The sequence below is a fragment of the Carex rostrata genome, chromosome 14, assembly GCF_964058835.1.
Source record: "Carex rostrata chromosome 14, lpCarRost1.2, whole genome shotgun sequence".
In the NCBI taxonomy this organism is placed as follows: domain Eukaryota; kingdom Viridiplantae; phylum Streptophyta; class Magnoliopsida; order Poales; family Cyperaceae; genus Carex; species Carex rostrata.
In genome coordinates this window covers 5,939,112-5,965,392 of record NC_135931.1, presented here as the reverse complement: position 1 = coordinate 5,965,392, position 26,281 = coordinate 5,939,112, and the positions used below count along the sequence as shown (strand labels likewise).

The following is a 26,281-nucleotide window of genomic DNA, read 5'->3' as shown; positions in this document are numbered from 1 at the left end:
GTTTAGCGGACCAGTGGGTTCGGTTAACCGTTTAGCGGACCAAGGGTATGGGTTCGGTTAACGGTTTAGCGGACCAACACTGGGTTCGGTTAGCCATGAAGCGGAAAGCACGGTTCGGTTAACCGTGAACCGGACAGCCATTTTGGTTCAGTTTTTGGTATACCGGAAATATTTAACACAGGCTCTATAAGTATCAATCCGACGGAAACATTTTAGCATCAGCCATTTTGAGAGACAAACGGAAGAAAAGGAAGAAAAAGAAAAACGCTGTTTGAGATACGAACGGAAGAAAAAAAAAAAGGTAATTTTTTTTTATATTTAATTTGTAAATTATATGAGTTATTTTTTTAACTATCGATTTTTGAAATTTTTTTGTTGGAGAAGAAGAAATTAAAATATGATCTCCAATCAAAATACAACATATTATAACCGTAATATTTGCATATATTACTGTTATTCAATATGTACCACAATTTTTTTTTTACCAACTTGTTATAAATAAAATAAATTGACAAATTGTTCATTATTGTTATAAAAAATATAAATCAAAAGTAATGGAGAAATAATGTTACTTATTATTTAATTTATTATAAATTGTAGTTTATTATTTTTTTATAATCAATTTTATTTAATTCAGAAAATTTTCAAAACAGATAAAGAATACTGATTTTTTTATAAATACTCAAAATTAATAACAAATTACTGATTCTTTTTTTTTTAAAACTTGGTAGTAGCTACCAAGGTTCCAAAATAGTTTAGAATACGACAAAAAAAATTCTAAAATGATTTAGAATTGTTTTAGGAATCCTTACGGAGCTCTGACTGTCTGTTCAATCGGCTCTTCGATTCAGGTATTTTTTATTTTTATTTATTTTAATTGATAATATAATTAATTAGTTCATTTTAAAAGGTTCAGAATATTGTCGAAATAATTTAGAATTTTTTAGAACATTCCAAAATGGTGTAGAATAATTTAGGAATATCCAAAATGGTCTAGAATAATTTAGAAAAATGTAAAATGATATAGAATAATTTTTAGAGGTCCATACAAGTTTTAATTACTTACATGTTGTTATTTTTTAAATTGCCAGACCAATCGAAACTAAAAATGACAACCATTTGTGCGAAAATTTTTATTGGAGGGGAAATCCAATACAATGATGACGGGGTCCTTTACAGTACCCGAGCTAAATACTCAATACCGATAACCGTGAACCACAATTTTGATTATCTTCATAATGAGATTTATAAATTTGTTGGGTACAATGCTAGTCAAGCAAATCTGGAAATTCAAGCCAGGTTTAATATGTCCACCGATGGACAACGTGACTATCAATTAGTACCGGTAATGGACCAACCATCGTTCGAATTCATGTTAGGAGTTGTGTCGTCTTTTTCACAAAGGTTACCGATTCTGGAGTTATATGTAGAATTGGAACCGAACTGTACCAGTCAGATTCCTGAACCTCGATCCCGACCCAGTACAAGTCGAAATCCTGTGGATCCCGACCCAATACCAGTTAGATCCCGACCCAGTACCGGTCGGCACTCTGTGGATGTACCAATGAGACACCGACCCAGTATCGGTAGCAACTATGTGGATCAACCAGTTATACCTCGACTCAGTACCAGTCGAAACTCTGTGGATTTACCAGTTATACCCCGACTCAGTACCAGTCGAACCGACATTTCCGGTTAACCATTAACCGGACCGTAACCAAATTTCCGGTTAACGGTTAACCGGTCCACTTTAAAGAGTCCGGTTAACCGTTAACCGGAAATTTGGTCCGGTTAACGGTTAACCGGTTTGGGTAGAATTAGATTTTGACAGGCAAACCGGTTAATTTTTGAAATTTAATTAAATTTTTGGATGAAAATAAAAAAATCGGTTTATTTTTGTTACCCTAACAATACTACATCTATCTAGAATCAACAAGCTAATTATCTAATAGCATTTGATAGATAATATACGCTTTTGTATTTGTAACTATGCGTGCAACTAAACGGTACCCGTGTTAATAAATAATAATAACAGGCTGAAATCTCAGTGCTCATTACTGCACAAACGGCAACACAATTTAAAAGCAAAGAGCTACAATTCAGTACAAATCCGCTTTAATAAAGCGATATCTATAACATATCACACTAACGGTAGGCAATTTATACAGAACACTTCTCAATTTTTACAAAACACCTTTTTTAGATGGACCATTTTACCCTTTTTTTACATAACGGGGTTGACAAAGGAGTCCCAGTCGCTGCGTATGAGCGTATCGTGTTTTATTTTGATTTCTTTTTGTCTTCTGTTCTCTTGCGACAGTCATCATGTATCAAGTTGTCTAGCGGGTCATTCTGTAGAGTACTATAATTTGAATCAATTGCTGCATCTTTGCACTATAAAATATCCAAAATTTTATTAATATTGAAAATATTAATTAATTTCAAATTATATCCACTGTCCGGCATTAATTAATCTGAAGTCCAAGATGCTGAAAGATAGAGAAGAATTAAAATTGAAAGAGAAGTTGACTAATCTGAAGTCCAAGATTATAACAATTTATAACAGAGAAAAAATCCGAGCTGAAAAATATTGATTCGGATTATTTGTCATAGTCTTTCTAATAAATCAAATTATAGTGTATTCCATCTATTTTTAAAGAAATATATTAAATATTTCTAATATAAAAATACAAAATATAAATAAGTTATAACATTTTCTGTTTTGTAAAAAAAACGGTGAGACTTTAACCGGTTGTAGAAGTGAATGAACTGGTTAAAAACTCACCGGAAAGGTGATTCATTACCGGTAATATTTTGACCGATTTGGTTAGTTTTAAAAATTATACCAGACAGTAGGTATAATTTGAAATTAATTAATATTTTCGTATTAATAAAATTTTCGGATATTTTATAGTGCAAAAATGCAGCAATTGATTCAAATTATAGTACTCTACATAATAACCCGCTAGACAATTTGATACACGATGACTGTCGCAAGAGAACAGAAGACAATAAGAAATCAAAAATCAAACACGATACGCTCATACTGAACTCCTTTGTCAACCCCCTAAGGTAAAAGAAGGGTAAAATGGTCCATCTAAAAAAGATGTTCTGTAAAAATTGAAAAGTGTTCTGTATAAATTGCCTCCCCACACTAACCTCATCGTCTTCTGATCCATTTCCTCCATCCAGCGGCGACTCTCTAAACCCTTAAACCAGGTTAATCTGGCTTGCCTTTCTCTTTTGGCATTTCAGTTTAGTAATTGTTTTGTATTCGTCCTCTTTTGAGCTGATTTTCTGAAGTTTCCGAGATCTCCTGCATGAGAAGCATGCTCCATGGAGACAATCTTTGATTATTTTAATTTTGCCTTCTTATCCGGTTTAGAAACTATATATTTTTTTTTTTGATAAAAGGCTTAAAACCCGTTTCATTCAAGAAACCAAAATTCACATACTCGCAGACTTGAGAAAACAAAACAATATGATATCATATTTGCGACGTTTCATATTTCATCCTTTTGAAACTAGTTTTGTAAATATGTAAGTGAATCTATTGTTCATAGCGAAACTGATTAGGTTTTTTTAGTCTGATTTCTTCACTTGTATTGGATGAATTCCAATGAAGCTTGAAATTTGTCTTCGGATCATTTTACGGTTAACTGCTAGTCAAGTTTGGAACAGATCTTGTGGTAATTTGTGTAATCTAGAGAACTTTTTAGTGTTGATCTTTGGCTTTTAATGATTTAAACCCCCCAAAAGTTCAGGTCAATTTCAGTTTTCTTTGCATTTGAACTGATCCTTTGTTTTAATATTTAGATGACACTCTCTTGAGGCAGGATTGAAAAGTTCATCGATTTTTTTTATCACGGTCTCACAATTTGTAAATAGACTATTTTTAATCACTGTTGTAACTGATCTTGTAGTATCAGCAGCGACCTTCAAAATCCCTCCACCGAACGTTGTCTAAAAAACAATAGAAGTTTTTTTTAACTGTTCCGTCCTTGGTCATTAGATCAAAATCCCTCCACAATAGAAGCTTTTTTTTTTTTAACAATAGTAGTAGATGTACCAGTAGTTATTCTATAGGTACCAGTAGTTATATACATGTAATACTCACCTGAAGTTATATAATTGAGTGAGTAATACTGATCTCAATTTCATCACAATCTATTCTCAGCTGAAGTTGTAAGAAAGAAAAAACTGATCTCAATTTCATCACAGTCTATTCTCAGCTGTGCAATTAAGCAATTCCTAGGCTCCAGTTTGCCTTAGTTGACCTAGATGTTGGTATTTTGCCTAAATTTAAAAAATAGCTTACCATCACTTGTGCAATCATTTGAAAGGGAAAAAAATTAATGTACATAGTACCAGTAATAGAATTGGGTCAGACCCAACTCTAACCAAGCATTACCATGTAATGGCAAGCCCCTGGTACAATGGCAAAACTTGTACCATATATGCTAGTTGTAATGGCAAGCCCCTGGTACAATGGCAAGACTACTGGTACTGTTATGACTTGGGAGTATTTAGTTGTGATTTTCTTTTTGCAGGTATTCAAGCATTATTTTGAAGAACTAGAGGAAGAATCTCTTAGAGAAACAGTGGGGGGCAGCTTATTGTGCAAGAGATGCTGAAGTGAGGGAATACGAATATGACAATATAGCCCTTCTGGACTCTTACAAGGTCAGTAGCTTCACTGAATAAATTTTTTTACAATACTTTGATTATCTGTGGGGACTTTTCTTGCTTCATGCTACTTATATGATGATATATAGTATAATATTTCTTCACGGCTTATGATACACCTGCATCATTGTCAAAGAAGATTTAAGATTCAAATTATCCTTAGAAAATATAATTGAGTGATGGTTTAAGATTCAAATTAGCCTTCAACAATGAAATAAAATAAATGGTCCCAGTTCCAGCTGGGTTCCCTGTACTGGTACAGAGCTTAACTGATAGTATTGACATCTATCACGGTAATCTTTGCTAGCAAAGGGTTCTTATGCTTTCAAATAAAAGCAGCCATTTTTTAAGAATTTTTACACAATGAAGTTGCTTTGTTAACTCAATCAGCTAAATTTTTGCAGGAGAGCGAGGGGTTGCAGTGCCTCTGTGTCTGCCACTTGTTCTGTTAAGTTCCTCAATCAGACATCTGATTCGCATATAAAGTAGCAATATCTGAGGCCCAGTGTTTGCTAAGGTAATTGTAGTATGCTTATCCAAATTTATTTGCTTGGATCATCCATAACAAATGAAAATTCCAGTTCAGTATACAAACCTACTTAAAAAAAAAAAGGAGGTCGGTGCTGTTAAATTTTACAGAAATCTGCCAGTTGCTAGGAATTCAGGATTCCCTTTAGTATTTGCTTGGTTCTGACAAAAGCTACTTATTGTTCTTCACAATTGTTGCCTTTCTAACAAGATGTTTTTTCAGTATACAAACATCAAATATGAGCCAGCTCGCGAGTCGGACCGAGTTGAGCCAAGTTTATACATGAGCCAAGCCAAACCGAGCTTTTTCTTTCAAAATCGAGCCGAGTCATTTTGCTTCTCTCATTGAGCCGAACCTTGATCATTAGCAGCCCTACTCGTGACTCGTAAAAGTGTGGTGTAGTGATTAATAAAGTGATCCTAATCAGTGACTTGAGTCCTTGGTTTGAGGGGTACATCGGTTGAAGCATTGGCTGGAAGAGGAAGAAGATAAGCACCTTGCCATTCTCTCTCATGGTATCCATTATTTCTTCTTATTTATTTCTCGTTTTTTCGATTGGGGTTGAATTTCGCCTTTAATACCACCTAATACTTTCTTGCTTCTTACTTGTTCTGTGAGTTGTGGATGTAATGATGACTTTATTGATTACTGAGTATTTTGAAATTAATCCATCTGAAAATTTGATGCCACATAAATTTGGAAATTCATTTGATGATATCAATTATGATTTGTGGCATGCCTAACAGGCATAGTAGCTTTAGATTTTGCTCAAATTTCCTCTAATAAGTGGCACGCCTGGAGCCGGGGTCTGGGGAGGGGGGGTGTTAGGGTTTAATTAAGTGGTTCTAAACTTTTGTTTCCCTCTAGTTCAACTATGACACTACTGGTACATTGGCATTATATGATGAGACAAAAGGTACCAACAACAATTGGGCACTCTAAACTTCTTGGACATTTTGTATAACTTCGTAGTTTTAAAAAAGAACCTAAAAATATTTGCTTGTTTTTATAGGGTGAAATAGGAATTACAAAAAGGGAGGACAATTTTCGATTTTGCATCGACAGAGGTGGCACTTTCACTGACATATATGCTGAGGTGCCAGGCAAATCAGATGGGTATGTCACAAAGCTCCTCTCTGTTGACCCGCAAAATTATGAAGATGCCCCAGTCGAGGGCATTCGCCGCATTCTTGAGAAATTCACTGGTGAAGAAATCCCACGAAATTCGAAAATACCAACAAAAAATATTGAGTGGATTCGAATGGGGACCACTGTTGCCACAAATGCCCTTCTAGAGAGAAAAGGGGAAAGAATTGCCTTATGTGTGACAAAGGGTTTCAGGGATTTGTTACAAATTGGGAACCAAGCCCGGCCACACATTTTTGATCTGACAGTTGCAAAGCCCTCCAATTTGTATGAGGAGGTTATAGAGGTGGATGAAAGGGTTGAGTTGGTATCTGACCAGGTAGAGGGAGAAACTGTGAAAGGGGTCTCAGGGGAGCTGGTTAGGGTATTGAAACCGCTCGATGAGAAAACTTTAATACCACTTTTAAAAGGGTTGCTTGACAATGGTATAAGTGTCCTAGCTGTGGTCTTGATGCACTCCTATACATATCCAGCACATGAACAGTTGATTGAGAAAATAGCCTTAAAAATGGGATTCCGGCATGTTTCACTCTCCTCCTCTCTTACTCCTATGGTACGTGCTGTACCACGTGGCTTGACTGCTAGTGTCGATGCATACCTGACTCCTGTCATCAAAGAGTACCTCTCAAACTTCATGTCACGTTTTGACAGGGAAGATAATATAAATGTACTCTTCATGCAATCTGACGGTGGCCTCGCGCCTGAGACTAGATTTTCAGGTCATAAGGCGGTGTTATCAGGCCCTGCTGGGGGTGTTGTCGGTTACTCGCAGACTTTGTTTGGTCTTGAGACGACCAAACCCTTGATCGGATTTGACATGGGTGGTACTTCAACAGATGTGAGCAGGTATGATGGTGCCTATGAGCAGGTTCTAGAAACCCAAATTGCAGGTACAACGATACAAGCCCCACAACTTGACATAAACACTGTTGCCGCTGGTGGCGGATCAAAGCTCAAGTTCCAATTTGGGTCATTTCGAGTTGGGCCTGAATCCGTAGGGGCCCACCCAGGACCTGTTTGCTACAGAAAAGGTGGCCAACTCGCTGTCACCGATGCTAACCTAATTCTTGGCACTGTAATACCCGACTTCTTCCCTTCAATCTTTGGGCCCAATGAAGATCAACCGTTAGACTATAATGCCACAAAGTCTGCATTTGAAGTATTAGCTGATGAGATTAATTCTTACCGAAGGAACAACGACCCGTTAGCCAAAGACATGTCGGTAGAAGAGATTGCATTAGGGTTTGTGAATGTCGCAAACGAGGCCATGTGCAGACCGATTCGACAACTTACTGAGATGAAGGGGCACGAGACGCGGGACCACGTCTTGGCTTGTTTTGGTGGTGCAGGTCCGCAGCATTCATGTGCCATTGCCAGGTCACTTGGTATGAGCGAGGTTTTTGTACATCGGTATTGTGGTATTTTGAGCGCTTATGGTATGGGTCTTGCTGATGTGGTGCAAGACATGCAAGAGCCATTTTCAGCTTGTTTTGATTCAGATTCTGTTGTGGAGGCAGAGAGGAGAGAGAAAGTCTTGGTGAAGCAAGTTCGAGAGAAACTAGGAGAACAGGGTTTTTTAGAGGAGAGTATAAAGACTGAGTCGTACCTGAATTTGCGGTATGAGGGTACTGACACAGCAATCATGGTCAAACGGCCCAAAAATGGAAATGACTTTGTTTCTGAGTTTGTCCGGTTATTTCGACTAGAGTATGGGTTTGAGCTCCAAAACCGAAAGATACTAATATGCGATGTGAGAGTGAGAGGGATTGGTATAACCAATATTTTGAAGCCAAAGGAGATAGGTTTTGGTAAGAGGGTTGCTCCAAAACCTGAGGCCTCGTACCGGGTATATTTCTGTTCTGGATGGCAGAATGCACCTTTGTTCAAGCTCGAGAATTTAGGGTTTGGGGATACCGTGTCGGGACCTGCTATAATAATGAATGGGAATAGCACCGTGATTGTAGAGCCCGATTGTATCGCATCAATAACACAATATGGTAATATAAAAATACAGATTGGTACCGGGCCCATGACTGTCTTAGCAGATGAAAAGGTCGCAGATGTGGTACGGCTTTCAATCTTTAATCATAGATTTATGGGTATTGCCGAACAAATGGGCCGAACTTTACAACGTACTTCAATCTCTACTAACATAAAGGAGAGACTAGACTTTTCTTGTGCACTTTTTGCCCCTAATGGAGGCTTGGTCGCAAATGCACCCCATGTACCGGTACACCTTGGTGCCATGTCGAGCACGGTACGGTGGCAGATGAGCCACTGGGGTGATAACCTGGAAGAAGGGGATGTGTTGGTGACTAATCACCCCTGCTCGGGTGGGTCCCATTTGCCAGATATTACAGTTATAACTCCAGTCTTTGACAATGGCAAAATTGTCTTTTTTGTGGCAAGCCGTGGACACCATGCGGAGATTGGTGGCATAACACCTGGCAGCATGCCGCCTTTTTCTAAGTCTATCTCTGAAGAAGGAGCGGCTATTAAAGCATTCAAGTTAGTACAAAAAGGCATTTTCCAAGAGAAAGGGATAATCCGTCTTCTAAGCGGTTCCCGCAGGATAGAAGACAACCTCTCTGATTTGCGTGCTCAGGTGGCAGCAAACCAAAGAGGAATAACTCTTATCAAGGAATTGATAAACCAGTATGGTCTGGAGACGGTACAGGCATACATGGTGCATGTGCAAAGCAATGCCGAGGAGGCAGTGCGGGAAATGCTCAAGTCAGTGGCTTCTAGGGTTTTGCATGAAACCGGGTCATTGGAAATCAAAGAAAAGGATTACATGGACGATGGGTCAGTAATTCAGCTTAAGTTAACTCTAGATTTGGAGAAAGGTGAGGCTGGTTTTGATTTTACTGGTACAGGGTCAGAAGTGTATGGTAATTGGAATGCGCCTGAGGCTGTTACCATGGCTGCTGTTATCTATTGTTTGAGGTACGGTAAGGTCACAATCACATACTTGTTGATTTTTGCTTAATAATGTGCACTGTGTTATGGTAAGATAGCCATTTGTAGTATAGGTTTTTTTTCCTTTTTCTATTTATTCTAGCTCCCGAGGCCTTATACTATTCAGTACAATGCTCACTAAAATCAAGTCTTCATTGGGTTATTTGAAAATCTGTTAATTGTCATAAATTGCAGCCAGCAACTTGTTTGCACATCTAAAGTGAATTAAAAACTTGGTTCATGGATTTATTTGCACAATTGAAGTTTATTTGATGCTTAATTGCAGATTAAAAACTTAGTTGAGGGTTTTATTTGCACAACTGAAGTTTATTTGAGGCTTAATTGCAGCAATATTGGTTTCAACTTAGAGGCTTAATTTTACATCTTATTTTGAAACACCATCTAGAATCGCTATCCTTTGCCGGCATATCATTTATAATGAACTTAAATCCAACCTGGTAAATGAAGTTAATTCCTTGTCGCTTCAATGCCATTAGACACTTAATTAAACTTTTTATAAGTCACGATTGCATTATTAGGCTCAATGTTGTAAAATAAGGTTATATGCAGCCACATACAAGTATAAGGTGCCGAACCGCATAGAAAATCAATATGCGGTTCAATATGCGGTTCCGCATATTAGGCCGCATAATTTTGACCGCATATTTTTTATAAGGCCACATAAAATCCGTATAACGCATATAACCCGCATATTATCCGCATAGGATCCGCAATCCGTAAAAACCTAACCCGATAGATCCGTAGTCCCTAATTATTGTATTAAGTTGTTTGTATTCCTCATAAATTCTTAACCCGATAGTCCCTAATTATTGTATAATTGTGAGTTGTGACATTTATGGTTATATTATGCTTTGCAATTTGTGTTTGAATTATGTTGTTTGTATTCCTCATAAATTCTTATTCCTATTTGTATTACTATGTATTCCAAATATATATGAATTCTTATTTTAAAATTCGCATGGCCTTCCGCATACCGCATAGAAACCGCATTTTACAACACTGATTAGGCTTAATTGGTGCCGAGTTCTATACTCAATTTATAGAGGTTTACTGTGTTCCTGTTGGGGCTAATTTGGTCAAATTTCATAATCCTTGCAATCGAAACCTGGATACTGAATATTCACTTTTTTTTTCTTTTTTTGTATTGACAAAGGTGCATGGTCAATGTGGACATACCCCTGAACCAGGGGTGCCTCGCACCAGTACGAATCAAAATTCCAGAAGGTTCTCTCCTCTCGCCATGCGATAAGGCTGCTGTTGTGGGTGGCAATGTTCTAACCTCTCAGAGGGTGACAGATGTCATTTTGACAGCCTTTCAGGCATGCGCGTGCTCTCAGGGCTGTATGAACAACTTGACATTTGGGGATGAAACTTTTGGGTAAGGCATCAATTTTATTATTTATGGTGTATGAACAACTTGACATTTATTGTTACCATTACTATTTTATTTCAATATTGTAATGTCAATTCTGTACTTAAATTAGGTATTATGAGACTATAGGAGGAGGTGCTGGGGCAGGGCCTACCTGGGATGGGACGAGTGGGGTCCAGTGCCACATGACCAATACTAGGATGACTGACCCGGAAATCTTTGAGCAGAGGTATCTTCTTGATCATACATTGCCATAACTGTACCAAACGTCTATGAAGTTCACTATATTACCTGTTTTAATGGTCCTGTTCTTCATATTTATTTTTCATTTTTTTTCCAAAATATCATCTTTTATAGCCACTAGACATGGTCATTGACATTTGTATATGATTTGACTTGTAACCAATCAATCAGCCTTTAATGCACCTGTATTTATTTAATTTTGTTTCTCTTAATGTGTTCTTCTATCTTTCTGTAACTTTTTTATTTTTGCTGTGAATAGGTATCCGGTTCTTCTCCATAGGTTCGGGATAAGAGAGAACAGTGGTGGGGCCGGGCAACATAGCGGGGGAGATGGTCTCGTCAGAGAGATTGAATTCAAACGACCAGTTGTGGTCAGCATTCTTTCTGAGCGGCGGGTCCATGTGCCCCGAGGCCTGAAAGGGGGCTCAAATGGGGCCTGTGGAGCCAACTATTTAGTTAGAAAAGATAAAACTCGAGTTTACCTTGGAGGTAAGAATAGCATACATGTTGAGGCTGGGGAGGTTCTTCAGATTTTCACTCCTGGTGGAGGTGGATTTGGTTCTCCAAATTGATTTCAATTTATCAGGCTCAAATATTTTATTTCATTTCCTCTGTTATGGGAATAAAGATCAGAAGAAAATTTATGTATCATTGAAACAATAAAAACTGTACATTTTCAATCATAAGTAAAGAAACCGTGACTGTTGGAATAAAGGTCACGGTTATTGCATTATGTTAAAACTATGCGAATGTTGTCGTTTTAAGTTCGCATTTAGTAATAAATGGAGATATATTCAGGTTTAGTTTTATATTTACAATCAGAAGTAAAGAAACCGTGACTACTGGTAATAAATTCCGCGGTTCAGTAATAATTGGATGTATTGGTGAGGTTTAGTTGTTTAAAAACACGGTAAAAAGTGTGCATTTTGTTTCAGCAGGAGCTGCTTCTACTTATAATCTTATTTTGTGTTGTAGTGTATCAGTTACATTGTTATTGAGAATAAGCAAATTAAAAACCTTTAGGTATTTAAGTCAGAACATTAAGTAGTATTCTTGTTATTTGGTAAATCAACTCTGTCCTGTATGCTAAAAGGTGACAAAATTGGCAGGTATTGATCAACTACTAGAGAACTTCAAAAAAAATTATGGTTGGATGGTTGCATTTAATTTTTTTTTTTATAATCCGTGTTACTTTTATTAGAATGCCTGCTTCAGATATAGGAAAGCAAAAATTCCGTAGTTTACTGTAAATAACAACAGTATTTCTCAAAATGAATAATTTTCTCTGTTTAAAATAATAGTTAAAGAAAAAAAGTTTTGAATTGAAGCACACTAGTTGATTTGTGCTTTGTAAAATGACATATTGCAACTAACGTAAATTTTTGTGTGTTTTATAATATATTATTTGAATTGGAATTGCATTTATATCCGGTCTCCTGCACAAATACAAGTGTTTAGTCAACAAAGAACATAAAAAAAAAAAACGAAACATAAGAAAGAATTATTTTGAGAGTTATACTGCCACAACCTGCATCACTGTTTCAAAATGCAAGATCCTTCTTCAAGAGACGGATGTTTTTCTTGCACCAACTCAAATTTTGACTTGCTGCATAACAAATTCAAACTGTCCGTTCTTGGCCCAAATTCTGATCAGACAGTCGAAAAAATTAAAAAATTAACTCAAACGGTGCGTTAATGCAGAGAATATGAATTATCTGAGAATAAATCTGCTGCGATTCCAATCTCAAACATTTATATGTTTTGAGATTCGTGCACAGACATCTTACCATATGTTGTAATAACACTTGATAGCCACTATCAAGGTATCAAAAAAAAGAGATTCGTGCACAGACTAACTTCTTTTGAGATTCCTGCATTCTATTGAATGAACAGTTGGGATAAAAATCGCAGGAACATGCGATCTTTTCGAATCGCATTAGATTTGCTTCAGAATTATCTTGTTACTTCCCGGAGCTGAGCTGTTTAGACAACAAGCACATCATCAAGATCTAGGTCAATTGATGTCTTAAATGAAAATATGATAATAATATGACTTGTAAATTATGAGTCTAGATCCGGACCATCCGATCAGAATCGGGTGCTAATCCGATCCAAGTGGAATGCACGGCCCCTTTAATATCGTGCCAAAACAGATCTGACGGTCCCGATCTAGCCTCAAAATTTGAGTTACTTTAGGTGATATGAATTCAGCTAAGTATCGGGCGTGACGACGAGTCGATGTAATCGCTCACTTGTACTGAGAGCGGCGCAACATGGCGCTTCCCTCTCACCATACCGGCGCCAAATTTCACCACACCATTTCCTCCTCTTCCTCCTCGGCCTCTCCTTCTTTGATTCCTCTCAAACATATCCGAATCCACCGACTGGTGACTAGAATCGCTGCCGGTAACCGGACTCTCCAGTACCACTACACTCGACCCTTCTCTTCCCTCGCCGTCGCCTCCTCCCACTCTTCCGACCTCTCCACTGCCGTCGATGCTCCCGAGTTCACCTCCACCGTCGGATCTCCTCCAGCTGTTCCATTCGCCCAGTGGAACCTCGGCCCCAGACATATTCTCCTTCTCAACGTTACTGCATGCATGGCATGGCACCACCGCATTCTCTCTTTTTTCATTTCGTTGATGATTTCGTTCGTGCCAAAAAGTTTCATTCTTTCTGGAATCAGGAATGTGTGATTGGCTGTTTAAATTATGATTTGACCTTTTCAGGTTGCAATTTCATCATCGTGGCTGTTCTTTTCAGCAATTCCGACCCTTCTGGTTAGTAATTTTCTGTCAATTTTAATTCTTTTCCAACTAAAATTTTCTCTAGTTGTTATTTTTCTATTGGATTGACCTGATCGGAAGTTCTACTTTATTGTGCTTTATATTTATTTGTTTTTAACAAAAACAGGCTTTTAGGAAAGCTTTAGAGTCTGTTGAAAAGCTGTTAGAGGTGACTGCTGAAGAGTTACCTGATACAATGGCATCGGTCCGGCTGTCAGGGCTAGAGATTAGTGACTTAACCAGAGAACTCAGTGATCTCGGGTGAGCTATCCAATCTCCTCTCAATTTTTGGTGGATATTTTTGATGTGGTTGGATATCTTAATATTTCTAATAACAAAATCAAACCATTTGGCCCAAATTGAGTAGAATTGCATGAATTACACATTATGTACTTTATGTACATGTCATGGGGTTTTCTTGTAAATAGGGAATGCTATAATTTTCTCAGGAATTAGATCTGCAGAATTAGTTTTGGAAAGTGCTTGTTAGATTTGTTGTTGAAGATTTATTTCTGTACTAGCCGGTAGTGTTATAATTTTCTCAGAAGGCTTCATCTGGGACTAGTTCAAAATGCTTAATTATTATTTTTTTTAATTTTCACGTAACAAATCAAATTCTCTAGCATAAGGTGTGTACTGTGTAAAATACTCTATGACACCCCGTGCATTGTAGTTACTCGGCTTTGACTTATTTCAATTTTCATCACGGAACGAATTGTATATACTTAATTAGTGGTGTCCTTATCAATCAAATCCTTTTGCTCATTCTACATATCTAGTGAAGAGATTACAGATGGCGTTAGAAGCTCAACTCGACCACTTCGTGTTGCTGAAGATCGGTTCCGCCAGTTAACTAGCATGACCCCACAAGGTACATATATACTTTAATTTTTCAGTAGAGAATTTAGACTATAGATAGTTTTTATAACACTACTTCATATAGTAATGGTGCAGGGGCAAAATGGTCCAATGGAGAACACAAAGAGACCGACACCACAAGTAGCTAAAGCCGCGAGAGAACTCCGGGAGGGTATTTCAAAGGGTCGTGATACTTTTGAAATGATTAGTAGCGTCGTCGGCTTCTCTAGATGGGTATTTAGGGGTGGAAGAAAGAAACAGAAGTAGATACTTCTGAAGTTTATTGTCAACTTTTGTTTGATTACAAGATATGCATGTAATTCTGCCATGTCAATCTTTTAAAATTGCTTTCAGAGTTGCCAGTGTTTTGAAATAAACTCAGGCTGGGTAGCTGCTGATTTAATTTTTGTTAGTTAGTGAGCCATCAAAGCTACGACCTCAGATCATCGTAGAGACTAGAGTTGAAATTTCATGGGCTGGGTTTGAGTACAAATTTGAGGGGGTGTGAGTGAAGTATGTGTGTTGATGGGCTAGTACTAACAAAAATTGTTAGTGATTTCTTGGTTGGTGATTGATTGAAAATGTCGACCCACATTCTGTTGTTGGATATTTGTTGCAACAATCTTTCTAATCATAACATAATGTAACATAACAAAAGAAGAGTGCATGCAAAAATAATCAACTGCATACCAGAGAAAAACAATCAGCTCTTCCTCGAAGTAGGGTCGGAATCGGAAAATTAAGATTGAGAGATTGACTAATTGTTGAGTAGTTCATATTAATTCTATGAGATTGACTAAGTGTTGTGTAGTCTCAATAGAATAAAATTTGGTTTTTGAGATTACTATAAATTCCTAACTGAGCCTAGACTTTGCCAGATTCTGACTTCCTCTAATGGGGTATTGACTCAACCGCCAATTTGTAGAGATTTTGTTCCTGATTCCTTTGATAGCTGCTTAGTTGAAAATATTTATTGGACGGCCGTACCAGTTTGTTCTCTAATCTAGAGATTTTTCCTTTTGTTGTAAAATTAAAATAAAGTTGCAATAAAAGTAAGTAAATAACAAGAGAAATAGAGAGAGCAATAATAGAATTTTATTCTTCACTATTGTATATAATATGTGTGTCTCTTCTCTATTTACAATGCCTTTATTTATAGGGTAGAAAAAGATGTTACAATAATAAAAGAGAAAATAAATGTCCATGGTAGTGGAGATAGTGGAGGTAGTGGGCAATGAAATGAGAATTAATATTGGAAGTTATAGAATGAACATTCACATAAATATATTTTATAACACTTCCCCTTGGATGTTCATCTTTCATTATACGCTGTTAACATGATACTTCAGGACCATGTACTGCCTCATTAAAAACCTTACCAAGAAAAACCCATTGGGATAAAAACTTGGTTAAGGAAAAAAGAGTACAGTGCTTATAATGCTTCCCCTCATTTTGATATCATCGAATATCCTTCAATCGATGTAGATCTATCTTCTTTGTGAGTTGTACAAAAATCTTTGTCGGTAAAGATTTTGTGAATAGGTCTGCCAGATTGTCGATTGATCGGACTTGGCAAACATCTATTACGCCTTCCTTTTGTAGGACGTGTGTCGAAAAGAACTTTGGTGCAATATGTTTAGTTCGGTCTCCTTTGATATATCCTTCTTTGATTTGTGCAATGCATGCTGCATTATCTTCATATAGCGGAGTAGGATTTACCTTGATGTTTTCAAGTCTGCATTCTTCTTGAATATTTTGAATCATTGACCGTAACCAAACACATTCTCGACCCGCCTCGTATAAGGCGACCAGTTCAGCGTGATTTGAAGATGTAGCCGTAAGAGTTTGTTTTGTCGATCGCCATGAAATTGCAGCTCCACAATAGATGAATACATATCCTGATTGAGATCGTGCTTTATGTGGATTTGATAAATATCCCGCATCTGCATATCCAACTAAATTGGATTTTGTATCCTTTTTATAGTATAACCCCATATCTCTAGTTTCGCAGAGATATCGAAATACTTGTTTAATTCCATTCCAATGTCTTCTGGTTGGTTTGGAACTATATCTTGCTAACACATTTACTGCAAATGAGATATCGGGTCTCGTATTATTTGCAAGATATAATAATGCCCCGATTGCACTTAAGTATGGTACTTCAGGACCAAGCACTTTTTCATTATTTTCTTGTGGGCGAAAAGGATCATTTTCTGCATTTAGCGATCGTACGACCATTGGTGTGCTCAAAGGATGAGCTTTATCCATATTGAATCTCTTTAATATTTTTTCAACATAATTTAATTGATGGATAAATATTCCATTCTTTAGATGTTCGATCTGCAGGCCGAGACAAAATTTTGTTACACCGAGGTCTTTCATCTCAAATTCATTCTTCATTAATTTTGCAGTATTCTCAATCTCTTCAGGAGATCCAATAATATTCAAATCATCAACATACACTGCAATGATTGTGAAACATAGATTTGATCTTTTAATGAAAACACACAGACTAATTATATTATTTTTATATCCTTCTTTTAGAAGGTACTCATTCAGTCGATTATACCACATTCGGCCAGATTATTTTAGTCCGTATAAAGATCTTCTTAATTTTATAGAGTACATCTCTCTAGGTTTTGACTTATATGCTTCAGGCATTTTCAATCCTTCTGGGACTTTCATGTATATATTACTGTCAAGTGAACTATATAAATAGGCTGTTACAACATCCATAAGTCGCATTTTTAGATTTTCTGCAACTGTGAGACTTATTAGAAATCTGAGAGTTATCGCATCCACTACAGGTTAATACATTTCTTCATAATCAACTCCAAGTATTTGTGTAAAGCCTTGTGCCACTAGCCTTGCTTTATATCTCACAATCTCATTTTTCTCATTTCTTTTTATGACAAATACTCATTTGTAACCTACAGGGTTAACATCTTTGGGCGTTTGGACTACAGGTCCAAATACTTGTCGCTTTTCTAATGAACTTAATTCTGCTTGTATGGCATATTTCCATTTAGGCCAATCATTTTTATGTCTACACTCTTCTAGAGTTTTTGGCACATTATCTTCTTCGTTTATAATATTGCTTGCTATAGCGAATGCAAATATTTCATCAACATGTGTTTTATTTCTATTTAATATAGTACCATTTATTACATAATTTATAGAAATCTCATAATCATTTGGTACTTGAGTTTCTTCTGGAACTTCATCAACCTCTTCTGGGTTTTTATCAACTTCTTCATGAGTTCTACCATTAATCTCTTCTGGGATTTTATATACTTCTTCATGAGTTTTACTATCAACCTCTTCTGGGGTTTTATTGACTTCTGCAGGAGTTTTACCATCAACCTCTTCTGGGGTTGGACCAACTGCTTTATTCTGCTCTTTCCTTTAACGTGGATTTACATCCTTAGAACCAAGTGGTATTCCACATTTTCTACGCACATTAGATTCATTAGATATTTTTGTAAAGTCAATTCTAGCAGGTGCGTTTATAGCTGGAATATGTGATTTAGTAACTCTATTCGTATCTGTGAATGCATCAGGCAATTCATTTGCAATTCTTTGCATATTTATGATCTTTTGAACTTCGAGTTCACATTGACCACTTCGGGGGTCAAGATAAGATAACGATGAATTCCAAGTTACTTGTTTATCCAGTTTTTGTTTTTCTTCCCCTAAATTTGGGAATATTGATTCATTAAAATGACAATTAGCAAATCTTGCTGTAAAAACATCTCCTGTTAATGGTTCTAAATATCTAATAATAGAAGAAGAGTTAAAACCAATATAAATTCCCAACCTTCTTTGAGGTTCTATTTTTGTGCGTTGTGGAGGAGAAATTAGAACATATACTGTACAACCAAATACCTTTAGATGGGACAAATTTGGTTCTCTTCCGGAGACCAATTGTAATGGGGAATATTTATGATAAGCAGTTGGTCTTAATCTAATTAGTGCAGCGGCATGTAATATGGCATGTCCCCATGCGGAAGACGGTAAACTAGACCTCATGAGTAATGGTCTAGCAATTCATTGTAATATTTTAATCAACGATTTTGCCAGACCGTTTTGTGTATGAACATGGGCCACTGGATGTTCTACCATAATTCAAATAGACATGCAATAATCATTAAAAGTTTGAGAAGTGAACTCACCTGCATTATCAAGCCGGATTCTTCTGATTTGATAATTCAGATAATTAGCTCTCAATTGGATAATTTATGCTAATAGTCTAGCAAATGCAACATTTCTTGTTGCTAACAAACTCACATGTGACCAGCATGTTGATGCATCAATTAACACCATAAAATATCTAAACGGTCCACATGGAGGTGTAATAGGTCCACATATATCTCCTTGAATTCTTTCTAAAAATGAAGGAGCTTCAGGTCCAACTTTATTTGGAGATGGCCTAATAATTAGTTTTTCAAGAGAGCATGCTTCGCATGTCATATATTTTGATAATAGGATCTTCAGGTCCTTTAGGGGATGCCCATTTGCACTTTCAATTATTCTCCTCATCATTGTATTTCCTGGATGACCCAATCTGTCATGCCATAATGTAAATAATTTTGGATCAACTAACTTATGGTTAGTAACGGTTAACTTCGGGTTAGCAACCATATTTGATTCTATTTTATTTATATAAGTACTATATAATCCAGATGACATTGCTTGCATCTTTTCAATTATGATCTTCTGGCCATTCTTAATAGATGTGATATGAAGATACTCGCAATTTTTCTCATTCATAGTTTCAATATGATAACTATTCTTTCGAATATCTTTAAAGCTTAGTAGATTTCTTATGGATCTACTTGAATATAATGCATCATCTATTATTAATTTTGTTCCTTCAGGTAACAAAATACAAGCTCTTCCGGAGCCTTCTATTAAATTACTTGTGCCAGATATAGTGTGAATATTATTCTCACCAAAATGCAATTGTGAAAAGTATTTCTTACTTTTCAATATGGTATTAGTTGTTCCACTATCTATCAGACATGGATCTTCATTACTTATCATTGCGTCAGCCATTTTCCTTTAAAATGCAAAAATAAATTACTTTTATTCATTAAACTTATTTGCATATAAAAATTTAAAAAGTAAACTAAACTTTTATTAAACATAAATATAAATTTTTATACTATATTTTCTTCCTAAGTAATAATATATATTTCTTCATTGACATTATGGAAGAAATCTGATACATCAAGATGTGTATCCATATGGCATTCATTTTTGGGTCATATTCAGTAAAGTTAGTTTCCACATTTTTCCCTTATTTCTTGATTGTGGCTTGATATAGCTCTACAAAATATTTTGGCGTACGACAGGTACGCGACCAATGATTTATCATCCCACATCTGAAACAAACATCTTCAGGACGTTTTTCTTTCTCATTAATATGTATTTACAACATCAGGTTATTACTACCATAACTTCAAGTTATGATAAATGAAAAAGGAGATAAATTCAAACTTTGTGAGATTTGTCATATGTACTACAAAATAGATACGCATTAACTTCAGGTTATTAATGCCATAACTTCGGGTTATGAATGCCATAACTTCGGATTATGAATGCCATAATTTTGAATTATCAATGTCATAACTTCAGGTTATCAATGTCACAACTTCAGGTTATCAATGTCATAACTTCAGGTTATTAATATCATAACTTCAGATTATGAAAAAGGGAGATAAATAAATATAAATAAAAGAATATGTAAATTGCATGAATAAATAAATAAATAAATTTAAATGTATTAATAACTTCATGTTAATATTATATAACTTCAGGTTATAATAAAATATTTTATTTAATAACTTCTGGTTATTAAATTGCTTGGCTGCGCAATTGCAAAATTTAATTTGAAATAACTTCGGGTTATATTTTCATCCAATGACCTATAATAACTTCCGGTTATTATATTGATTTTATATAAAAATTTCTAATAAAACTTCAGGTTTTTTAATTGAGAATAACTTCAGGTTATTATTCATCCAGTGGCTTCTGGTTATTATATTAATTTTATACTAAATTTCTAATAGAACTTCAGGTTGTAAATAATTCTAATAATAACTTCAGGTTATTATTCTATTCAAGTAATACGAACTTCGGGTTCTTAATAAACTTTTAGTTTCGATAATAACTTTAGGTTATTATTTCATCATTCACTTCAAGGAATGATTCTTATAAACTAAAACAAATATAATCAAAAATTTAAATGAAATTTAAATTAATGAAAGATATAATAATTAATCACACAAATTACTTACATGATTACTTTGCAACTTCTTCCGAGCAATTCGTGCTGATAACGTATTGTAAAATTAAAATAAAGTTGCAATAAAAGTAAGTAAATAACAAGAGAAATAGAGAGAGCAATAATAGAATTTTATTCTCCACTATTGTATATAATATGTGTGTCTCTTCTCTATTTACAATGCCTCTATTTATAGGGTAGAAAGAGATGTTACAATAATAAAAAAGAAAATAAATGTTCATGGTAGTGGAGATAGTGGAGGTAGTGGACAATAAAATGAAAATTAATATTGAAAGTTATATGAACATCCACATAAATATATTTTATAACAACTTTGTTATTTATTCCCGCGATAGGTACTCTATATAATTTAATATAATTTTTTATTTGCTGCGCTGTATCATTTATTCTCTGTTGGGCCAATTTCTAGGACTTCTATCTTTTTATTATTTCTACTTGATAGCTACTTAATAGTAAATATTCACCGCTGCTCCGGTATCATTTTGGTTTTCGATTTGACCACTATTTTTTTTTATTTGAGGTTAACGCTTCGTGCCAAGTGTGTTACTGTGTAACAGTTAATACCCTGTAGCGAGTGCTTTCAATATACTATATCTTCGTTACTACCATCATTCCTTGCATTATAATAATATAAATCAATATATTAATGGATTTGAATAATCTTCATTAAACACGAATCAGAAACACTAATGATGAGAGGTTCAAAAACAGAGAAGTTTTATAGTGAAAGAGCCTTGAATCGTTTTGATTGAACCAAAATTTATGGCAATCTCTGAGATTAGTGAAAAATACATCCATATAACTTTACAAGTATCTAAGACAGTAATCCTCATGCTGCACCGTTCAGCGCCGTAATCCTTTAGTTATGCAGGTATTGTGGCAATAGCAACAAAAATACCGTTCAATACCATGGAACTTTCTTAATCATCTTCTTGGTAATTAAATGGGATAAGAAATTATGGATATTTTGGTTAAGTCCAAATTCTAAAAGAAACAAGGTCATATTCATTTGAAGAGAATAGGAGCAATGTTCCAAGGACTAAAAAATGAAAGGAAAGAACGTTCCTTCCAAAGCAGCAATTTTATTCTTTTGAAAATCCATCAGCTGTTCTCAATCAGCAAAGCTGCTAGGCAAACACAGCATATATACAGCAAACAGAGACTAGCAACAAGCAACATGCAATTCAAGAGCAAACATATTTTTCGGCATCATCAGATCAAAGAGGGATCCATTTTATCAGTAACTGCCTTGGATGAAAGCACTGAGGCGGTTAAGCTCCTGCTGGTGCTCGGCCACAACGGCACGCACCACATCACCAATTGACACCATCCCAATCATTCCTGTGTCGTCTATAACTGGAATGTGCCTGATACGCTTATCTGCCAAACCCAATAGAGAACGAACTTGTTAGTGAAACGTTCTTCTGAAATAGACAACACGGCTCCCCCCCATGAAGCAATACCCTTTCAATTTTAGCAAAACTTAAAATCAAGTAAAAGAACAAAAATCTAACTACACTTTAAAAGGAAACTCTAAATATTATTTTCCTTCTTTTTTTTAAGTGGATTTTTTTTACCAACTGATACAACAAAAATTATCTTTCTTTTATATGGCTAGTTGATTTAATAAATGCGAGAATATTAATTGCACTTGGACACCTGCCAGTTAAAATCAGTGTTGTAAATAACGGTATGCGGTCGTCGGATAGACGGGGTACCGTCAAGCGATTAATCGGAAATAATCGGCCGATTAGTCGGGGAAATTCATGACGGTTTGATCACCGCCAACGATTAATCGGCCTAAACGGACGTTTTTTACAACACTGGTTAATATCTTCTTACCAATGGTGTGTTTCTATAGCAAATAATCAAATAATATATAGAAGGCCGGGTATGCCAAGCTAAAGATGTTGGGAGTTCATGGTAGACGAGTAAATTTTGGATTTAACTTGCAAATTGCAATAGATCATTAACAGTTAGGAACCATTGGTTTTCAAAAAAAAAAACAGTTAAGAACCATATATCTAAGGATCAGTTTTTATATAAATTCTGTAACCTGTCATAAGCTGCATTGCTTGAAGAACTCTTGTTTTCGGTGTGACAGTTACCAGCTTGTTCTGAAATCAAAGATTAAAGCAAATAAAAGAAATCAATATGAGAAAGGGAAACAAAAGCAAACTATAAGTCAAGCACACAACCATATTTCACTCTTACAAAATTTCATAAGAAAAATTCACATTATTAGTAGTGGATAAAGCAAATGATCAGTACCAGCTGGACTTAACCAGACACAACCACCTAACCAGTAAAATATGCTACTACAGCAAGTTGAGTTAGGTTTTGTTTGGGTTGAATCAGTACTGTAGTTGGCAATACGGTAAATGATTTTCAGGAACGGGTGGTGGAATACCTCTTCAGTCATGATATCACCAACTTTGGTGGATTTTGAAGATCTTCCCTGAACTATGATTTTCCTCAGATAATCTGACAATGAATCAATGTAATATAGAATCTCAATTAACAACAGAATAATTGGAACTACACTTCTTTTGCAATTAACATAACACCCTTTTGGGTACAACTATGCTCTGGGGAGTCACATCACTAGTTTGGATATATTTTTAGGAGTTGACGGATAAGCAATAAGGATACAGACTAGTGTTTAAGTACTTCACTGAAAGCTAGAGAATAAGCACTTCTAGAATCTAGATTTGTAGCATTTAGCACGGCCGCAAATGAAAATGGTCTTAAATTGAAGTACCTCTCTCTGTAATAATCCCAGCAATAGACTTCTCTTCCCCTGGTTTGACGACAACCAAGGCACCCACATTGTGCTGAGTCATCTAAAAAGGGAACAAAAAAAGGCAAAAGCAAACAAGTAAATCAGAGATTACCAATTAATCAGTAATTAGACCCACACATCAGTCAAAAGATCAATCAAAGGCATACAGATTGAACTGCGTTGTACACGCTGTCGTCAGTCGTGCACCAGAGCCAAGAGCCATCAGCACTTTTCCCCTTGGACTTGAGAATGTCAGAAATGGTGGTGCTCTCAAACCCGCTTTCCTCCAGCCGGGCTCCACCTGCTGGTGCGCCAGCTGCTGTTGAGGACTGAAAGCGTGACTGCACTAAAACTGCCAGGCTACGGTCACTGCCACCACCTAAGCGCACCTGTTGAAGCACGACTGTCTTCAGTGCTGTGCCATGAGATGCCATCCATCGCATCATTGCTCCTTGCATCTTTGCTATTCTTTAAAAACCAAAAAGTGATTAAATGAGCATGATGTTACAACAGGTAGTTGTGATCGTGTTTCTTAATGAAACTGGGCGCTCGCCTTTTTATTCAAAAAAAAAAACAGGTAGTTGTGAACTTGTGAAAGTGGTGCTTCTGATCTAATGACCAAGGACGGAACAGTTAAAAAAAACTTCTATTGTTTTCTTTCTCTTTTTAAACAACGTTCGGTGGAGGGATTTTTTCGAAGCTCGCTGCTGTTACTACAAGATCAGTTACAACAGTGATTAAAAATAGTCTATTTACAAATTATGAGACCGTGATAAAAAAAATCGATGACCTTTTCACTAATCCTGCCTCAAGAGAGTGTCATCTAAATATTAAAACAAAGGATCAGTTGAAATGCAAAGAAAACTGGAATTGACCTTAACTTTTGAGGGTTTAAATCATTAAAAGAAAGCCAAAGATCAACAGTAAAAAGTTCTCTAGATTCCACAAATATACCACAAGATCTGTTCGAAACTTGACTAGCAGTTACCCGTAAAATGATCCGAAGACAAATTTCAAGCTTCATTGGAATTCATCCAATACAAGCGAAGAACTCAGACTAAAAAAAAAACTAATCAGTTTCTCTACGAGCAATAGATTCACTTACTGCTACTTTCAAAAGGGTGAAATATTCTGAAGCGTCGCAAATATGATATCATATCGTTTCTAAACCGGATAAGAAGGTAAAATTAAAATAATCAGAGATTCTCTCCATGGAGCATGCTTCTCATGCAGGAGATCTCGGAAAATTCAGAAAATCAACTCAAAAGAGTACGAATACAAAACAATTACTAAACTGAAATGCCAAAAGAGAAAGGAAAGCCAGATTAACCTGGTTTAAGGGTTTAAAGAGTCGCCGGTGGACACAGGAAATGGATCAGAAAAGGATGAGGTTAGTGTGACATGTAAGAGATGATCACTTTATTAAAGCGGATTTGTACTGAACTGTTGATTCTCTGTGCGTTTAAATTGTGTTGCCGTTTGTGCAGTAATAAAAACGTAGCTTTCAGGTTTCACCTTGTTATTATTATTTATTAACACGGGTACCGTTTAGTTGCACGCATAATTACAAATACAAAAGCGTATATTATCTATCAAATGTTATTAGATAATTATCAGTTAATTCTAGATAGTAACAATGTTGTAGAGTTTGTTAGATTAACAAAAATAAAAGTTATGATTGGATAATAGTTCTATTAAGAAAACAAATTATGAGAAGGATTTCCAAAACTTATGATCATGATTTTTCCTATATAATTCAAAAATTCAAGTTTCAAACGAGAAATTAAAATAAATTTTAATATTTGTACTGAGAGAGATATTGTATTGAACCCGAAAGATTTCTTTTTTTTGGTTGTTTGCAATAATAGAAGGAATCGGTTGAATGAAAACTAGTAAAATAGCAACAACTTAACTGAAACGAGGGGAAATTATGAGGCCAAAACTGCTCATTTCAAAAGAAACTTGGTTTATCTATGATCCAAGATAAAAAAAAAAGAAAGAAAGAAAGTATAAACAACACGGCCGTTAGATTTAATATCGAATTGATGGATAATGCATTAATATTCTAAGAAGTAAGAACAATACACCCGCTAAATTTAATATCGGATTGATGGATAAGGCATTAATACAATAATATGCATACAGTTAATATTGTTTTGTCAAACCATTTGTTATTAAATAATTATTGAATCTTTTTAAAGGATTCTTGAAGGGCTTGAAGCCCATTAATTGATGTGCATGTGCCATTTTTTTATTCCAAACAGCAAACAGCAGAGAAGCCATGCCAAATAGACCTCAACAAAACAAAGAAGGTCGTTCGTCCTAGTGGCCGCTTTGTCGTTCTTATCAATAACGTGAACATTCTTGGCATTATTCATAATGAAAATCAGAGATGAAAGAGAGAGACCTACTAATTGGGCCCTTGAGTAGATATTTGTATACCGAGATATTACTGGTAGTTTAGCTGTAACATTATGCAAAATATGTATATAGAAAATAATATATAAAATGTTTGAATATGTTTAAAGTAAAATAAATCGCATTTAAGTGTAAGCTATCAATTTATTAAGCAGAACATGATAATTAAGTTACT

The 26,281-nt window shown here is 35.6% G+C and overlaps 3 protein-coding genes and 1 long non-coding RNA gene across 6 annotated transcripts; 2 read left to right on the top strand and 2 right to left on the bottom strand.

The window, feature by feature from the left end:
- Positions 1-3,600: 3,600 nt before the first annotated feature.
- LOC144565170 (uncharacterized) lies at positions 3,601-4,441 on the bottom strand. The gene is made up of 2 exons (XR_013514851.1): positions 3,750-4,441; positions 3,601-3,662 (listed from the first exon to the last, which is right to left on the bottom strand). It is a non-coding gene; the product is annotated as an uncharacterized LOC144565170 (long non-coding RNA).
- Positions 4,442-4,547: 106 nt separating this feature from the next.
- On the top strand, positions 4,548-11,758 carry OXP1 (oxoprolinase 1). Of its 2 annotated transcripts, none has more exons than XR_013514850.1 (7): positions 4,548-4,683; positions 5,091-5,203; positions 5,438-5,730; positions 6,228-9,312; positions 10,494-10,718; positions 10,825-10,941; positions 11,215-11,758. XR_013514850.1 is itself a non-coding variant. In XM_078314840.1 (7 exons), exons 3-7 carry the CDS (start codon positions 5,728-5,730, stop codon positions 11,525-11,527), a joined length of 3,738 nt encoding a protein of 1,245 aa, XP_078170966.1. In that variant the 5' UTR covers positions 4,548-4,683; positions 5,091-5,203; positions 5,438-5,727; the 3' UTR covers positions 11,528-11,758. The 2 variants fall into 2 exon arrangements, 1 of the variants encoding a protein (XP_078170966.1); XM_078314840.1 differs by having other exon boundaries at positions 6,228-9,307.
- A 1,429-nt stretch (positions 11,759-13,187) lies between these two features.
- On the top strand, positions 13,188-14,954 carry LOC144565859 (uncharacterized). Of its 2 annotated transcripts, none has more exons than XM_078315702.1 (5): positions 13,188-13,558; positions 13,685-13,735; positions 13,869-14,002; positions 14,521-14,612; positions 14,696-14,954. In XM_078315702.1, the coding sequence occupies exons 1-5, from the start codon at positions 13,229-13,231 to the stop codon at positions 14,746-14,748; spliced, it is 660 nt and encodes a 219-aa protein (XP_078171828.1). In that variant the 5' UTR covers positions 13,188-13,228; the 3' UTR covers positions 14,749-14,954. The 2 variants fall into 2 exon arrangements, with proteins under 2 accessions (XP_078171828.1, XP_078171827.1); XM_078315701.1 differs by having other exon boundaries at positions 13,190-13,558; positions 14,685-14,954.
- Positions 14,955-21,936: 6,982 nt separating this feature from the next.
- Positions 21,937-25,154, bottom strand: LOC144565168 (CBS domain-containing protein CBSX3, mitochondrial-like). The gene is made up of 6 exons (XM_078314843.1): positions 25,019-25,154; positions 23,856-24,151; positions 23,668-23,749; positions 23,317-23,390; positions 22,963-23,023; positions 21,937-22,286 (listed from the first exon to the last, which is right to left on the bottom strand). Exons 2-6 carry the CDS (start codon positions 24,144-24,146, stop codon positions 22,144-22,146), a joined length of 651 nt encoding a protein of 216 aa, XP_078170969.1. The 5' UTR covers positions 24,147-24,151; positions 25,019-25,154; the 3' UTR covers positions 21,937-22,143.
- Between the last annotated feature and the right edge of the window lie 1,127 nt (positions 25,155-26,281).

Excerpts from the sequence above, each read along its gene's own strand:
- LOC144565859 (XM_078315701.1), top strand. The coding sequence starts at position 13,229 with ATGGCGCTTCCCTCTCACCATACCGGCGCCAAATTTCACCACACCATT. Across the intron at positions 13,559-13,684 it reads TCAACGTTACTGCATGCATG|GTTGCAATTTCATCATCGTG; the intron begins GCATGGCACCAC and ends TGACCTTTTCAG. Across the intron at positions 13,736-13,868 it reads CAGCAATTCCGACCCTTCTG|GCTTTTAGGAAAGCTTTAGA; the intron begins GTTAGTAATTTT and ends TAACAAAAACAG.
- LOC144565168 (XM_078314843.1), bottom strand. The coding sequence starts at position 24,146 with ATGCAAGGAGCAATGATGCGATGGATGGCATCTCATGGCACAGCACTG. Across the intron at positions 23,750-23,855 it reads TGTACAACGCAGTTCAATCT|ATGACTCAGCACAATGTGGG; the intron begins GTATGCCTTTGA and ends TTCCCTTTTTAG. Across the intron at positions 23,391-23,667 it reads TGGGATTATTACAGAGAGAG|ATTATCTGAGGAAAATCATA; the intron begins GTACTTCAATTT and ends ATTCATTGTCAG.
- OXP1 (XM_078314840.1), top strand. Across the intron at positions 9,308-10,493 it reads GCTGTTATCTATTGTTTGAG|GTGCATGGTCAATGTGGACA; the intron begins GTACGGTAAGGT and ends GTATTGACAAAG. Across the intron at positions 10,942-11,214 it reads CCGGAAATCTTTGAGCAGAG|GTATCCGGTTCTTCTCCATA; the intron begins GTATCTTCTTGA and ends TGCTGTGAATAG.